Below are 17,362 nucleotides of genomic sequence, written 5' to 3'. Positions count from 1 at the left end.
AGAGAAACCTACCTCTGACGTCTTATAGAGTTTCTTCTGTACTGGCTCTCTCTACTACTCCCTCACTCCACTCTTGGGATACTGGCTATGTGCCTTCCTGCTTATCAGTTATAAGAAACTGGTGCAAAACACCACTCCCTCCTTCCCACAGCATGTTCCTAGTCTTTATTGTGAGACCAGCAGAAGCAAAGTGATTAAAATTCCTCGGGCAGACCCAGGAGTCAGGCTTGACTGTGAATCGTTCCTGCTCCCTTCATTCTGCATTCTGGAGAAGTCATTGGCTGAATCTCTCAGTTTCCTAATTTATTCTTTAACTGTCATTTCTGCTGCTCATATACCGAGTTTTTTTATTATTGCTAACACTTTTCTTTCATATATTCTATTTTTTTCACACACACTGAATTTTTTTTTACAAGAGATAAATAAACTGACACCAAGCATTGTAAATGGATGACCACAACAAAAGCAACAATGATTGCAATTACCAAACACGAAACTCACTCATACTATGTCATAATATTGACATTCAGTCCAGTAATCCTCCACTGTAACAGCTCCTTTACTTTGCAGTGAAAATTGATTTATATATTTTTTGCCTCTGAGTCCAGTTGGAATTTTTTTTTATTCAATTTTTGTATATTCCTGAGTTGATTAATGGATGCACTATCTGTTTACATCTGTCTGAGGGTAATAATTGTGCTATCCTAAGGTCCTCTTGTGCTTTGTTAACTCTGATTCATTGGCTATAAGTTCTTATGTTTGTTTTTGTTTTCTGTCCTTAATGGAGTTGGCTTTCTCACATTGTTTCGTCCTTCCTGAGTGTAATTCATCTTTGTAGTTGAGATTCTACTGCGTTTGTTTCCCAGCTTTAGGGGAGAAGTGAAATGAGCTGCTGGGGTTTATTACTCCCAATGGGTTCCCCTGACAATAAGGCAGAGGTGGAAGGTGCCTTCTGGTGGCTAGTCAGGGAGTGCATACCTTTCTTCCAGGGTTCTGGGACCTTGCCCCCTTTCTAACACCAATTGCTCCTGCCTAGAGGAAGACACCTTTTGCTGCCTGGATCAAGGAGGAAAGACGTGGGGTTGATGTGTGCTGTAGGCTGCTCCTACCGCACTATTCCAACTGATCACCCTGTAGGTAGCTCCAGGACGTTTCTGGTAGGGGAGCATTTGTGGAGCTGCTCCCACGCATTGAGCTAAGGGTGTGACTTTTAAGTTATATCTTTTCTATCATTCTTAGGGATTTTGGTGGAAGTTGAAGGGGTGGAGACTTGACATGTTTCAATCTGCCAACTTGAAATAGCACAACTTCTTAGGAAACAATTTTGTATCGCTATTACATCCTAGACAAACTCAGGCAAATATGTATCAGGACACAAATACAAGAATGTTCAAAGCAGTATTGTTTTTAATAAATAAAAACTAGAAACATCTCAGTATACACCAAGAGTTGAATGAATAAAGTATGGTATAATCATACGTAGAAGTCATACACTTCATCAGAAACATAATGCAAGCCACATAAGTAATATTAAGTTTTCTGGTAGCCACTTAAAAACAAAAGTAAAATGAAACAGATGACATAAATGTTAATATCTTTTACTTAACCCTTATTTACAAAATATTATCATTTTAACATGTAATCATTATATACATTATTAATAAGATATTCTACTTTTTTTTCATACTAAGTATTTAAAAATATCCAAAGTATTATCATATCTACATGTAATCAATATAAAAATTAATGAGAGAATCTACCTTCTTTTCCCATACTAACTCTTTGAAATCACAATTTGGTTGCTAAATTTTATTACAAATACTTGATCGGTATTGAGATTTCATAAAATTTACAGTCAAAAACGTAGTATCACATATGCAAATTGTTGCTAACATAAACATTTTCCAATAATTACATTGAGTATCAGTTTTTTTAATTTTAATTTTAAAATAATTGAAATTAATTAAATTAAAAATTCAACTCCTTAGTCACATTAGCCACTTTCAAATACTCAGAAGCCTCATGTAGTTGGACATGCAACACTACATACTACAGGCAAAAATAAAATAATTTTACAAAATAATGTTGAATGAAAGAAGCAATGTGGAAAATAATACATATAATAGGATTCCACTTATATAAAGTTCAAGAAGAAGCAAGACTAAACTGTGTTGTTTATGGCTGATAGAGAAAAGGCAAAACTACATTTAAAAAGCAAGGAAATTATTATTAAAGTCAGGATAGTGGTTCCCTCTAGGAAGTCAGAGAGAGGGTTGTGATTGGAAAAGGGCACACGGGGGGCTTCTGGGATGCTGGCAGGACTCTTTCTTGACATGAATGGTGTAACATGGGGGTCTGTTTTGTAATTATTAAACAGTTGAACAGTTGTTCAATTGGATTATTGAACAGTTATGTATATTTTATGCACATTTTAGTTTTCAAAAAAATTTTAAAGGGGGAAAAAATTAGATGGCTTCATTTGCCCTGATACAGTTCTGTGTGGGACTTCCGAATAAGGTTTGGGGAAAGAGAGGAGGGAAGGGCAGCTCTGCAACGTTGGTGCCACCCAGAGCTGGGTTCTAACAGAGACTTCGCAATCTAGAGAGGAGGCATTAACTATATGATTTCGTGGTTGGGGTGTGTGTGTGTTTGCGTCTGTGTGTGTGTGTGTGTGTGTGTGTACGCGCCCATGCATGATGGAGAGAGATGGACACAAAGGAGGACGTGAAAAGAAGGTTTAAATGAAAACAGAGCAGAAATCACCATCCCAAAATTAAATAAGAATTAGGTTGTTTAGGTGGCACCATTACCCAGCTTTCCTCCACATATAGGAGTTAGTCCTATGTAGTATACAGTTGTAGTTATTTTGCATTTTGATCCAGAAATAACATTTTCATTTTTCAGAATTCTCAGGGAAAATTATTTGACTGAATTACATAAGGACTCCTTTGAAGGCTTGCTATCACTCTGATCTTTGTAAGTTAATCATATTTATTTATGAGTTCTTATCTATAAAGTAGATTATCTATAAAGTAATTAAGGGGTTCAAGTTACATAATCTCTTCAATTTCTTCTAGCAATAAAATTCTACAATTCTGTAAGACTGTGGAGGGCCCCAGCCCATCACTAGCACTAAATATATCCTATTCATTTACAATTTTTTCATTATTAGACAAGGTATAGATAGAAAAATACACTTTAGTTGTAGAGGAAAAGTGGTAATGAGGTCTGCGCAATTATAAACTCCCATATGAATCTTGTTATATAAGTGTTCATATACTCTCCATCTGTATTTGTATTTTGTTTATGACCTATGGACCAAATCTGGCCCACAGTCCGTTTTTATACAGCCCATAAGTTAAAAGTGATTTTTAAAGGGGTGTAAATGAGAAAAAAAAAGAAACGAAGAAAAATATGTGACAGAGACTGCATGTGGCCTGCAAAGCCTAAAATATTGACTTATCTGGCCTTTACAGAAAAGGTTTGAAAAAGTTGGTTTAGTGAAATTAGACGAATTAAAGTTAACCTTAAATTGTCCCCTACCGGACAAGAAAATATAGAACACTTACAGTAATATGAATGCCATTAACTCATACTTTGATAATTTAATCTAAATAAAATGAACACTTAAATATTAAATATTTAAGCAGATGAATTATGTAAACAGTACTGTCAAGGGACTTCCCTGGTGGTCTAGTGGTTAAGACGTTGCCTTACAGTGCAGGGGGTGCAGATTCGATCCCTGGTCAGGGAGCTAAGATCCCACATGCCTCATGGCCAAAAACCAAAACATAAAAAAAAAAGAAACAATATTGTAAAAAATTCAATAGAGACTTTAAAAATGGTCCACATCAAAAAAAAAAATCTTAAAAATAAAATCAGTATTGTCAAGAACACATTAAGTTACCAAAAGAACAAACTGTTGGTAAGGATTTCGATGCAGGAATTGTGATACCAATATTAAGAATATGTAAGATGATGGTTAAGTGGTATATTTAGAAATGTTTACACTAAATAAGCATATCAGAAATGCCCCTAACAAAAATCTCTCCAGCCATTTTTTTTCTGGTTTGCTTGTTTTGTTTTTTGGGCCACGCCACATGACTTGTGGGATCTTAGTTCCCTGACCAGGGATTGAACCCAGGTCCCCAGCAGTGGAAGCTCCAAGTCCTACCCACTGGACGGCCAGGGAATTCCCTCTCCAGCTTCTATATCAAAGAGGAAATGCTTGCCTAGTATTTCTTTTTATTTAGGGATAAGGAGATAACTGTGTTTTTTGCTATAAAAGCTCAGTTTTCGTCCTTTGTCCATGGCACCCAAAGCTGTGTATGTCATTAATCCTTATTAAGCCAATTAATGATCCTCTTTAGCAAATAGATTCTTCTTGCAAATATAAAAGGCTTAAGGGAAGTGGGTATAAAGAGCCTCACATGACCCTAAAAATAGTTCTTTTAATGATCAAACCTTCCAAGCCTTAAGGGGTAATCACCTTTATTTTAGTCTTTTCTCTGCCATCTACACTCCAAACTGTACAAACACACTTTGGAGAAAAACAAATAAGATAACTGCTCAGTGGACTAGGCCCTTCATTACTTCTACTATGAAATATTTTATAATCTGATTATTTCAGGTTAGCATAAGTATTCTCATTCTTTAAAAAAAAATGCCAATCAATAAAAAGGCGAAAAAAGAATATGCTAATCAGCACTATGCCTAGTGTTGTAAACACGAGGATGGGTAAGACAGGACTCCTTTTAGCAACTCATGATCTCACAGGGAAAAAAAACATATAAGCTCAAACCATAATGACAAAGTGCTGTGGAGGCACCATGAAGTCATAAAACTACATTTCTTTTAAAACAGTCATTTCCTCCTTCTATCCACTCCCCAGCTATTTGTTGATTTTATTAATATTTGAGTTTGCTTTATGTCCACGTGTTGGCTTTAAACATGATAGACGATGCACATAAGCAGGATCTTGTCCATAATTTGAAGAAGTTTATGCTCAGAGGAAATGGGTTGCAAAAATAGCTATATTTAAAGAAAGAAATGAATATGGGCAAAGAGAGCTATAAGTTGGTATTGGAGCACAAAAGAGGGAAAAAAGACTTCAAGTTGGATCAGGGAAGATGTTACTAGAGCAATGCTGTTTAAACGGTATCTTGAAGGGCCATTGGGTATCAATGACAGACACTTTGGGAAGAATAAGCTTGCAAAAGGAAAGTGGGAGAAAGGAAAAACACAGGAAAAACACTTTGAGTACCTGTAGAGTACAAGTGGGAAGAGGAGATTAGAGCCAGATCATCTAGGGCTTTGGAGGCCAAGCCAAGGATCACATATCAAGCTACCATATTACCACAGCAGTGCTTTAGGACAAGCTTTAGCCTGCAACAGAACCGACCACTTGGAGGGCTTGTGAAAACACAAGCCCCACCCCCATAGTTACTGACTCCAGAGGTCCAGAGTAGGGCTGAGTATTTGTATCTTCAGTAAGTTCACAAGTGATGCTGGTATTTGAAGACCACTTCCGGAGAGTTAATCTGGTGATCGCGTGGAGGATGGCTTAGAAAGGGAGAGGGTAGAGATGGAAACACCAGTCAGAAGACAGTTATACCCATCCAGGTGAAATGAGAGACTAAGCTGGAATCAATGGAAATAAGATAGTCAGCTATAGTCAAGAGTAGGTATTTTCGAATAAAAGTCAATATGATAGAAAGTGTAATACTGGATTAAAGTTACATATTAATGAGAGAAGTAACTTCCTTTCAAGTTGTGTGAAAGGGTATCTTTTATTTCTTCTGGTAATGAATTGACCTAGAAAAACAGAACTCTACTGGGAAGTGTGTAAATATAAGAATATTCCTTTTAATATTAGAAATTATAATGATATATAGAGATAAAAACTTTGAGCTCATAATCTAGAATTTGATGAGACCACGAAAGGTGGAATCTAATCAATGCTTCTGCTCTCAGGAAAGATTACCTCCAAAATCTATCAAGATCTATAGTTGTATATTTAATTTATGAAGATCTTGAAGATGAGACTCTTAAGAGAGGTGAAGGCAGGGTTAGGGGCTCTGGAAGGTTCAAATAATAATTCCTAAGGTTTGGAGTTTAGACCAAAGCTTCTTATTTATTATTGTCATTCTAAAGTCTACTAGTTATTCCTACTAATTAGATATCTAATAGCTAATTAAGGCAATATTTTCCTTTTACTTTTCCTAGAGATTTATCCTGCAATAAAATACAGTCTATCGAAAGACATACATTTGAACCACTACCTTTTATGCAGTTTATGTAAGTTCCAAATATAACTTCATTATATTTGGAATTTTTGTAAAGCTTAATTTTTTATAAAATTAATTTGTTACTTATTTTGAAATATGATTAAAATTACTAGTAAAATTTTGTAGCAAATCCTTTTTCTCTCTAGCAAATATTAGTGTGAGAATTATTACACAGATCAGAGTGAATCATTATACAGAAGTGGTTCTCAACCAGGGTGATTTTGCACGCAGGTGACATTTGGTAGTGTCTGGAGACAATTTTGCTGGTCAGAACTGTATATGCTCCTGGCATCTAGTGGACAGAGGCCAGAGATGCTACTAAACATCCAACACTGTACAGGAGAGCCTCCCACAGCAAAGAATTATCCAGCCCAAAATGTCAATAGTGCTGCCTTTCTAGAGAAATAAAGATCACTTAACACAAGTATTTAATGAGCATTTACTATTTTGTATCTAATGCACCGCATATATAATCATGAAAGTATAAATCATAATGTCTTCCACAGTGAGATTTCTTTAGTTTATGAAGGGAGTAGTGTTGTTATGTTTCATCATATATAAATTAGAATTATTGCCAAAGGATAAATGTTCTGAAAGAATATATATTTTTCTTCTTCTTTTGCTTGTGTCTTTTTTTGTAGAAATCTTGGTTGCAATTTACTCACAGAACTGAGCTTTGGAACGTTTCAGGCCTGCATGGAAGGCAGTTTTTACACAAGTTGTAAGTGAAATAGAAGATGAATGCATGTAAAAAACTGTGTGTAAAAACATCATGCAGTTTTTGGTAAGCTGGGTGTAAGCCCAGTATGAATTCTGGAAAGTATGTCTTGAGAGCCATTTATTTATTTATTTTTCAAATGAGGAAAGTAAGTAAGGTACAAAGAGGCCAAGAGACTTGTTTAACTCATATATATGAAACGCTCTGCTTTCCATAGTACTGATCTTTGGCACGGGCAATAAAAGGCACCAAGCAAAAACACTCAAATTAGCATTGTCATGGAATCCCACTGATGCCTCTCCAATATGCGAATGGTCCATGAAGTTCCACTTTTGAATTTCACTTTGATTCCTGCTCATGTGCAAAGTTCCTAACTGCTTAAAATGTATGCAACACAGAGCTGCAAAGAACTAAGTTTAGCACCGAATTCTTCAGGGAGCAAAAGGTGTGGGTGCTTCCCCAACCATTATTAGCTCTTTTAAATGGTAAAGCAGAAAGAATTCCTGAACACCCACCACAGGGCTCTCCCCAGCCACCCAGAACATTATTTTTCAAAAAGCATAGATCTCTGAAGTGAATTATCTGTGGCCAATAGGAAGCTTTGAGGTATGGAAAAAGACTTTGTTTGTGTTTAGCTGTAGTGTGAGAAATACAAAGAAAATACATTGCTGTAGCCTAATTCAATATACTTTCTTTGCTGACTACTTTTCAATAAGAAGTGTGGATTTTACACCCCTTCAGCTCAAAAATTCTGTGATTTCTGATGACCCAAGGAAATGAGAGTGAGTACGTTCAATGGCCCGAAGGCGATTTTAGACTCAAGGTAAAGAGCTCTTCTACACCTGGCTTTGGAAAAGACTCTCTTACCTGTCTTGTGGTTCAGAAATCCAGTTTCACACAGTTCACTTTGGGTTAATGAAGGTGTTGAGGCTGTGTCTGGAGCTGGATTAGCAATTCCTGCAGATGCCTATCTTTAGCGGCTTCCTTCCTTTCCCTTGTTAGTGTGCTGATACCTACCTTGGGGAGAGAGCACCGAGGGTCAGTTTTTCTTTTGCCAGCACACCGGAGAGCAGGCTCATGAGGTCCCTTCACCAGGAGGTTTTAGTAGCGTCAATACAACGTCTTAAACTCACCGCCTTTCCTAAACATCCCATAACACCAAGAGTTCCGTATAAGAATCAGAGTTTCACTATAGTTATGTAGGCAACACAGGAAAATACATTGTGGAAATCAATCAATCAATCAATCAATCAATCACAGTTTAAAAATTAATGAATTCATTCAAAAACATTCACTGAGTGCCATGCCCACTGTGTGTCAGCACTGTACTAAGTGCTGGGGATACAAAGACGCATAGGGCAGGGACTTTGTCCCCAAGAAACTTTCATACTGAAAGGAGAAAGATGGATGTTGATGGGAAAACATATATGAGAGCCATTCTAGCATCTGTGCAGCAGGGTAACAAGGTGAGGAGGGGGGTGATGAAGTAGAAAATGGGTGGTAGGTTAGAAAAGATTTGTAATGGAAGAGGCACCATCTTGTTCCTTTTGAATTTGTGTTCCTCTTAAATGACAGAAAAAGGTAGTGAAAGAATCAGAACCATCTGATGTTGGAAATAAATTAGTACTGTACTCCTAAAACTCATTCGCAGTTACTTTCAAAAGATTGTCACAGTATAGTAAGTCTTTGTTTTGGGCTAAGTCTTTCTAATGGACAAAGCTAATTTGCTTCAGGAAACATTTGCCATGGTGAGATACAAACTTTAGTGCATCTCTTTCCAAAGGCAAGCCACCAAGGGAAGATGCCACCCTCGAGTTAAGTCATTTTACTACCTATAATGACATATTACTGGGGTGTTTATAAGTTGCCTGCATTAAATAAGTTTGGCAAAGGGCCCCAGCTGAGGTGGATTTATCATGAATTCAATGAAGCTTAGGCTTCAGGGCTCCTCACTTGCATAGGTCCCCTCCAAGGTCTTGAGAGGGGTCCTAGTGATTTTTGCATTCATAACTGTGCATGTTTTTATTAGACAGGATTTCCCAATGTAGATGACGTTCAGGCCCCACAAAACCTTGATTCATCACTGGGTTTCAGGTAATTATAAGTCAGTAGATTTCTTGAATGAAGCCTCTATGTTATTGACAAATATCAGGTGAAGTAGTTAGCAGTGTGGTAGTCTATTTTAAATTTGAAATCTACCTCAAAGTTGAGCCAAGAGCTTATTAATTAATAAAGTGCCACTCTTTGAATGGTGGTAGTAATAATCATATCTCTTTCAGATAAAATCAGGAATGAAATGTATTATGGAAAACCAGCAGTGGTTGATAATCCTAAATGTTAAGTATACTTTTTTTCTGACTTTAAACTGTTTCTCCTTCATTCACCTATGCAGGTCCAGACTGACGGCTTATTTTTAAAAATTCTTTTAGTCACTTCATTGGTTCTAACAATACAAGCTCCATGATTTTAGAAACTGAAGGACTCTACAATGTAGAAAGGCTTTATAACTTAACCAGACAGAGGACATTCACATGCTGGCTTGTCTGTGGTACAGCAATATTGTACCAAGAACATAAGCACTAAGAGAGAATAAGAGGAAAATCAAAGCCTTATCCCTATTGAATTATTTACCCCATTGTTGAGAACATCAATGAGGTAGGTGTGGCCACACTATGAAAGCAAATTGAGCTGAGGTCACAGAGCCGCCCTAATGCTGCCCCAGTCAACTAGCTTTGGTTTCCTTTAGATAGCTATGTACACACAAAAGCTTACACACTTCAGGGTGTTGTCGTCACTTTTTGCTATGTACTAGAATCCTGGCAGCTTCTCAGATTTAGAAAGGCATAAACGCTAAAAACAAAAATAACTTGGGTCTGTCCTTTGGGGTGATTTAGGGTGGCTGTTTTATTTGTAATAGTTCAAAATTTTGAGATTGTAACACCTAGCAACTACTACACTTTTCTTCTCCCAACTGCATCTTATTCTTCCCACCTGTAGTATTTTCTCCCATTCTATATGTTTTTTTCACTTCCTTGATAGTGTCCTTTGAAGCACAAACTTTTTAATTTTTATAAAATCCAATTCATCTATTTTTCCTTTGGTTGTTTGTGCTTCTGGTATCATATCTAAGAAACTGTTGTCTAATGCAAGGTCATAAAGATTTACTCCTGTGTTTTCTTCTAAGAGTTTTATAGCCTCAGCTCTTACATTTGGATATTTGATCCATTTGGAGTTAATTTGCATATATGGTGGGAAGTGTAGGAGTCCAGCTTCATTATTTTGTGTGTGGATGTACAGTTATCCCGGCATCATTTGGAAAGACTGTTCTTTCCACATTGAATTGTTTTGGCACCCTTGTTGAAAATCAATAGACCATAAATATGAGGGTGTATTTCTATACTGTCAATTCTATTCCATTGATTTACATGTCTGTTCTTATTCCAGTACCGCACTGTGATTCCAGTCGCTTTGAACTGAGTTTTGAAACCAGGATGTGTGAGCCCTCCCACTTTGTTCTTTACCAACATTGTTTTGGTTATTCTGTTTCCTTGAATTGCCATATGAATTTTAGAATTAGCTTGGCAATTTCTGGAAAGAAGTCAGCTGGGATTTTGATAGGAATTGCAATGGAACCATAGGTCGATTTGGGAAGTAGTGAAATTTTAATAAGATTATCTTCCAGTCCATGAATCCAGCATTTCTTTCTATTTATTTAGATCTTCTATTGCTTTCAACAGTTTTATACTTTTCAGTGTGAATCTTCCACTTACTTGGTTATATTTTTCCCTAAGTGTTTTATTTGTTTTGATGCTGTAACACATGGAATTGTTTTCTTAATTTCATATTTGGATTACTCATTGCTGGTGTGTAGAAATAATATTGATCTTATATCCTACAACCTTGCTGAACTCATTTATTAATGCTAACAGTTATTTTCCTAGATTCCCAGGAATATGTCTTGTGGTCTTCCAGTTTCCCAGGAATACACAGGAACGTTTCAAAGTCTCTGTGGACATCTCATTCCTCAGCTTTTTTTTTTAAGCTTTTCGGTTCGGCTGTTTTTTGCCCCAAACTGTTATCCATTCCCTCATACAACCGCCATGGTAAAATATTTGCTTGAAAATATTTTCCAAAAATGCCACGTGAGGAGAGGCTTTTCTCCCTAGACAGCTCTCAGTCAGGTCAAAGGCAAGCCTTTCAAGTGAGGTCTTCCAGGGGACCACCAGGCATGTAAAACAATGACAGTTCTTTGGGAATGAGGCTTTGAAGGACCTCCCAGTCCATGCTGCTCCTTCTGGTACCAGGTATGTGGGCTATTTTTCAAGACTACCACTAGCATTGAGAGCAAAGGGCAAGGACAAGTTAAAGCAACACAGATCTCATAGTTCTTGCAGAAATTAATTTGTTTTCCTTGAATAAATTTCTCCCCAATTTGCTGCAAGCCTGTTGGTTAAATTTCCAGAGTTCAGAAAAAGTTGATTCTGACCTTTTTTGCCAGTTTTCTTGTTGTTGTTGTTGTTATTGTTATTGTTGCTTCTATGGAGGGATGAATTTTCAGATGTCCTTCCTCCATCATTTTTACTGATTTTCCTGCAATATTTTTTAAAATCTCTAAAGTCTCAATGACCATAGGCTAATTAAATATTTATGATGGGAGATGATTAAGGAGAAAATAAATAAAAAGGGAAATAAATAAAAAGAGAAAATATCATTCTCATAGACGCTTTCCCAGATGGGTAGATGAAGTTTGAAAAGGTATTTCTATATTTAGTTCTCTCAAAATTAAGGTTAAAGTAACAGATGTTTTAAACCGCCCCTCCCCCGTTTTTTTTTCATTCAGGTTTAGTAGAGGCTTTAGAGTCAGAACTGAGTTCAAATTCCAGCTCTGCTTCTTACTAGCTTGATGACTTAGGACAAGTTATATAACTTCTCTGTGCCTCGGTTTCCTCATTTGTACAATGGGGTAATATATCTATCACATAATGTTACTGTGAGGATTAAATGTTAAATGCTGATCACAGATGCCTGGCAACCCAAAAGATATTAGATTTGATAATTATCTTTATAATATTCGCAAAAATACATTAATAATTCTAGAGGAGATTTAACCTAAAGTCAGATATTCTTTTCTTTCTTCCTGTTTCTTTTGGGTTTTCTTTTTCCCCTTATTTGTTTTAAAGAACTAAGAAAAAACAAAGAAAGAAAGAAAGAACTAAGAAGAAAATCTATTCCAGCATTTTAAAATAAAATTTTGTTCCCCAAAATTAATTTGTTTATTTCATTGATATATAAACAAAATGTTATTTATTTATTCAGCAAGTATTTATTAAATACCTACTAAATATTAGACACTATGTCAGGCACAGGAATAATAATGACAATAAAGTGTGGTCCCTGCTCTCAAGTTGCTGGCAATCTAGGAGACTTACAAGTAAACAGGTGATTACATACACAGTAACAAAGGCTATGATACAAGAATACACATGGGACTATGTGATGGGAGTATGGCTTTCACCAGTTCCTCTTGGATTTATCTCTTCTTCTTTGGCTCCAGAACCAAGGAATTAGCCCTATTTTTGTCTTTAACTGGGTAGCTGAAATCATGAAATTTTAAAAAATTTGTAGAGATGAAAGAAAAACACCTTGAATTATGGAGGACACTAGAAATAGTACTTTTTTACCGAGCAAGGGCTTCCTACCAGCATAGTCACTTCTAGGGTTTTTAACCTGAAAAGTTCTTCGGCATATTTTTTTCTTTGCTAGCAAATTTTTTCCTATGTGTTTCTTTGTTTATTTCTCTTCTCCACTTTATCATCTAGAGACCTGGGTAGTTCCCAATGAAAAAGCGTTTTACAGATGCTAAGGGTGATTTATAGGTAAAGACAGAAAATGATTTTTTTTTTAAACTTTCACGTTCCGTACCAAAAAACATGAATATAAGCTTTCATGGAAGTAATTGAAAATTCAGATAATTTAAATTCCATTCCATTTTTCAGAATTCTCAATCATAATCCTTTGACAAGAGTTGAAGATTCTTACCTTTTTAAATTGCCAGCATTAAAATGTTTGTAAGTATTGCAACAGTTTCATGGTTCATGAGATAATTTCTGCTCTTTTTTACTTTCGTCAAAGATTGAGTACTTTGGCTAAAAAGTCATAATTTAGATTTTAACTGGGTTATTGAAAATAAGAGTTATTGGCAAAGAAAAGGATTAAGAAAGAATATATATGGGTAAGACAGCCAGCAGAGAATGAGAACAGTGTTGAAGAACACATATAGATATGGAACATGTAGATGCATGTAAGAATATTATTTATCCCAGAAAGCAAAAAGGAATAAGGGGTACATTATTTTTTAAAAAAAGAGTGATCAAAAGAGGTAGATGCAATTGAAAATGAGAGGTTAGGATAATAAAAATGATTGTACTGTTCAGCACCAAGGTCATTAATTTGATGATGCAAATTTAAATTTCTTCAGTAAGAGCTCTTTGGAATTATCATGTATGGCAAGTAAGAAGCCAGAATTGAAGTAATCACATGTTAAGTATCTTTTTAAGTTTAGATTTTTTGTCTTTGGGTTTTATATCATGCATGTTTGGGCTTCTCCTTCAGAGACATGGGAACAACACAAGTGTCACTTAAAACAATTGAAAGCATCCTCATGATGACCCTTGAATTGGAAAAACTGTAAGTTGATTTTTCTTACATTTGTTTTCACTCAATTGTTTTTATAGGTTGTTTTATTATTTTCTTAAGTCAGGTTTATTTATGTATAATTTTCATTTAACAAAATTCACTATTTTTAAATATACAGTGTGATGTGTTTTGACAAACGTAAAGCTCTGTAGCCACCACCACATTTGAGGTAAAGAAAACTTCTGCACTCCCAAAAGACCCCTCAGGTCCCTTTGTAGTCAATCCATCCACTTCCCACTACCAGCCCCTGGCAACCACCAATCTGATTTTTGTCCGTATAATGTTGCCTTTTCCAGAATACGTTATAAATGAAATCATGTGGCATGTAGCCTTTTGTTTTTGGCTTCTTTCACTTAGCCAGTCTCTTTGGAGATTCATCTGTTTTGTTGCACCTGTCAGTAGTTCATTCCTTTTTATTGCTGAGTAGTATTCTAGTTGTGTGGATACACAGTTTGTTTACGCATTCATCATTTGATGAACATTTGAGTTGATTCTAGTTTTTTGGCTATTATGAACAAAGCCTCTGAAAACACTCACGTGTGTGTGAACATATGTTTTGTGCGAGCATATGTTTTCATTTCTTTGGGGTAAAATACCTAAGGGTGGGATTGCTTCATCATATGCTAAGTGCATATTTAACTTTTTATAAAAGTGCTAAACTATGTTCTAAAGTGCCTGTGCCATTTTGCTTTCCCACTATCAGTCTATGAGAGTTACAGTGGCTCCACATCTTCAACTGATCATTATATTTGTTTTTTAAAAACTTTTAACCTTTCTAGTAGGTGTGTAGTTGCATCTCGTGGTTTTTGCCACATTTTGCATTTCTGTAATAGCTGATGATGTTGTCTATTCATGTGCAAATATCTTTTTAAATGAAGTGTCTGTTCAAATCTGTTTTTTAATTGGATATTTATATTGAGTTTTAAGAGTGCTTTATATAAAAAGCAATGGAAAAAGTCCTTTCTCTCAGATATGTGTTTAGTAAATATCTTCTCCCAGATTGTGACTTATATTCATTGTATTAAAGTGTCTCTGAAGACTAGAGGTTTAAAATTTTTGATGAACTCTAATTTAGCAATTTTTCTTTTTTTTTTCATTTTAATTTAATTTATTTATTTGGTTGTGCTGGGTCTTAGTTGTGGTAGATGGGCTGCTTAGTTGCAGCTCATGGGCTTCTTAGTTGTGGCATGTGAACTCTTAGTTGCGGCATGCATGTGTGATCTAGTTCCCTGACCAGGGATTGATCCCGGGCCCCCTGCATTGGGAACTCGGAGTCTTAACCACCAGGGAAGTCCCTTAGCAATTTTTCTTAGATGGTTCGTGTTTATTGTGTCTTATCTAAGAAATCTTTGTCTGAGACCCCATTGTCTAACCCAAAATCAGAAAGATTTTCTCCTATGTTTTCTTCCAGAAGTTGTATAGTTACATTTAGGTCTATGATTCATTTTGAGTTAACTTTCATATATGTTGTGAGGGAAGGGTCAAGTTTCATTTTTTTGTAGTTTATAAAAAACTATTTCTGTAGGACCCTATGGTGACAGTTTATTACACAACTAACTGCACCTTAAATTGTGCCATCCCCCCTCCAATATGGCAAACTAATAGAAACTTTCTGTTATGCCAAGGCTAGCTGAGGGGATTGCATGAGATTAGTAGGCAGAAAGGGCCCTGCATTTAGCAGTCTGTTCCAACCGTCTTTGTCAGGTCAGCTGACAAATGACTGTCTTCACCACACCGTCACATCTGTTGGTCACTGCTCTAGCCTCATCTTCCTCAGCCTTCCACAGCATCTGCCACAATTGCGATCCCTCTCTTGTCAGCTACATGCCCTCCTCTCTGGATATTAAAAATTATTTCCCTATGTAACTACAATACTGTTAACACACAGTATTGAAGAAATTAAATTCCTACACAATAATATTACCTAATAAAGAGTTGCTATTCAAATTTCCCCAATTGTCTCTCTCATATAATATCATTTCTTTTAACAGCTTTTTGAGGTATAATTGACATACAATAATCTGTGTTCACACACACATACATACACACCATGAAGACATCATCAAAATAAAAATGTCCATCACCTCAGAAAGTTTCTTAATGTCTCTTTGTAATTCTTCCTTCCCATCGTTCCTTGCCCTTCCCAATCGCCATGCAACCGTTGATCTGCTTTCTGTTTGCATTTTCTAGAAATTTATGTAAATGGAATCATACAGTGTATACTTTTTTCTAACTGGCTTTCTACTCAGCATGATTATTTTAATCTTCATCCATATTGTTGTATATATCAGTAATTCATTTCTGTTTATTGCTGAATAGTATTCCATTATATGGATGTACCACCATTTATCTATTCACCATTGATGGACATTTGAGTTGTTTCAGTCTTTGTCTATTACAGATAAAGTTGCTATGAATATTTGTGTACAGGTCTTTGTATGGAGGTATACTTCCATTTCTCTTGGGTAAATACCTGCAAGTAGAATGGCTGGATCATTGGTAAGTGTATGTTTAAGTTTTAAAAAAATACCTATTTTCCATAGTGGTTTGATCATTTTACATCTCTACCAGCATTTTATGAGAGTTGCATTTTCTTCACTTTGCAGCCAAGTCTTGCTCTGCTCAGTATTTTCAATTTGACATAGTTTAATAGGTGTGTAGTTGTATCTCACTGTAGCATCCCTAATGATTAATCATGACAAACATCTTTTCATATGCTTATTTTCCCTCTGTATATCTTTGAATCTTTTATATATATTTTTCTGGAGTTTTGAGAGTTCTTTATATATTCTGGAAATTAGTCCTTTATCCAATATGTAAGTTGCTAAGTATTTCCTCCCATTCTGTGACTCATCTTTTCATTCTCTCAGGAGTGTCTTTTGCAGGGCAGAAATTCTTAATTTTGATGGTGTCTAATTTATCTATTTTTTTCTTTTCTGGATTTTGCTTTTGGTGTTGTATCTACGAAATCTTGCCTAACTCAAGGTCATAAAATTTTTCACCTGTTTTGTTCTAGAAGTTTCATAGTTTTATGTTTTTTAGTTTTATGTTTTACATTTAGATCTTTAAACCAATTTGAGTTCATTTCTGTATATGTTTTGGATGGAAGTTCATTTTTTTTTTTTTTTTTTGCACCTGGATATTCAATTGTTCCAGCATCATTTTTTGAAAAGACTATCGCTTCTCCACTTAAATGCCTTTGAACCTGAAATTCAGTTGTCCACATCTCTCTACTTCTGAACTTTCTATTCTGTTCCTTTGACCTTTTGTCTATCTTTACACTACTATCACAATGTCTTGAAAGTGTAGCTTCATAAGCCTTGAAATCAGTTACTGTTTGTTCTTCAACTTTGTTCTTTTTCAAAGTTGTTTTAGTTATTCTAAATTTTATTTCCATTTGAATTTTAGAATTAGCTTGTCAATTTCTATAGGAAAGCCTACTGGGATGTTGATCTATAAATCAATTTGGGGAGAATTGACGTCTTAACAGCATTGAATCTTCTGATCCATGAATACATTATATCTCTCCAGTTATTTAGGTCTTCCTTAATTTCCCCCCAGCAATATTTTACAGTTTTCTGTGTGCAAGTCTTTTACATCTTTTCTCAGATTTATTCTAAGTATTTTATATGATTGATTTTATTATAAGTAGTATTTTAAA

The 17,362-nt window shown here is 35.6% G+C and overlaps 1 protein-coding gene across 1 annotated transcript in view; it reads left to right on the top strand.

Annotated features, from left to right (window-relative positions):
* LOC132354539 (leucine-rich repeat-containing protein 37A3-like) overlaps window positions 1-17,362 on the top strand; it is a 66,948-nt gene that overhangs the window by 37,293 nt on the left and 12,293 nt on the right. Inside the window, 6 exon segments of the mRNA XM_059906419.1 lie at window positions 2,905-2,976; window positions 6,226-6,297; window positions 6,929-6,978; window positions 6,981-7,008; window positions 13,002-13,073; window positions 13,618-13,692. Of these exon segments, the coding sequence (XP_059762402.1) occupies window positions 2,905-2,976; window positions 6,226-6,297; window positions 6,929-6,978; window positions 6,981-7,008; window positions 13,002-13,073; window positions 13,618-13,692 (369 nt within the window).

This window comes from Balaenoptera ricei, chromosome 20, assembly GCF_028023285.1.
Source record: "Balaenoptera ricei isolate mBalRic1 chromosome 20, mBalRic1.hap2, whole genome shotgun sequence".
Classification (NCBI taxonomy): domain Eukaryota; kingdom Metazoa; phylum Chordata; class Mammalia; order Artiodactyla; family Balaenopteridae; genus Balaenoptera; species Balaenoptera ricei.
This window is presented reverse-complemented; position numbering and strand designations above follow the sequence as displayed.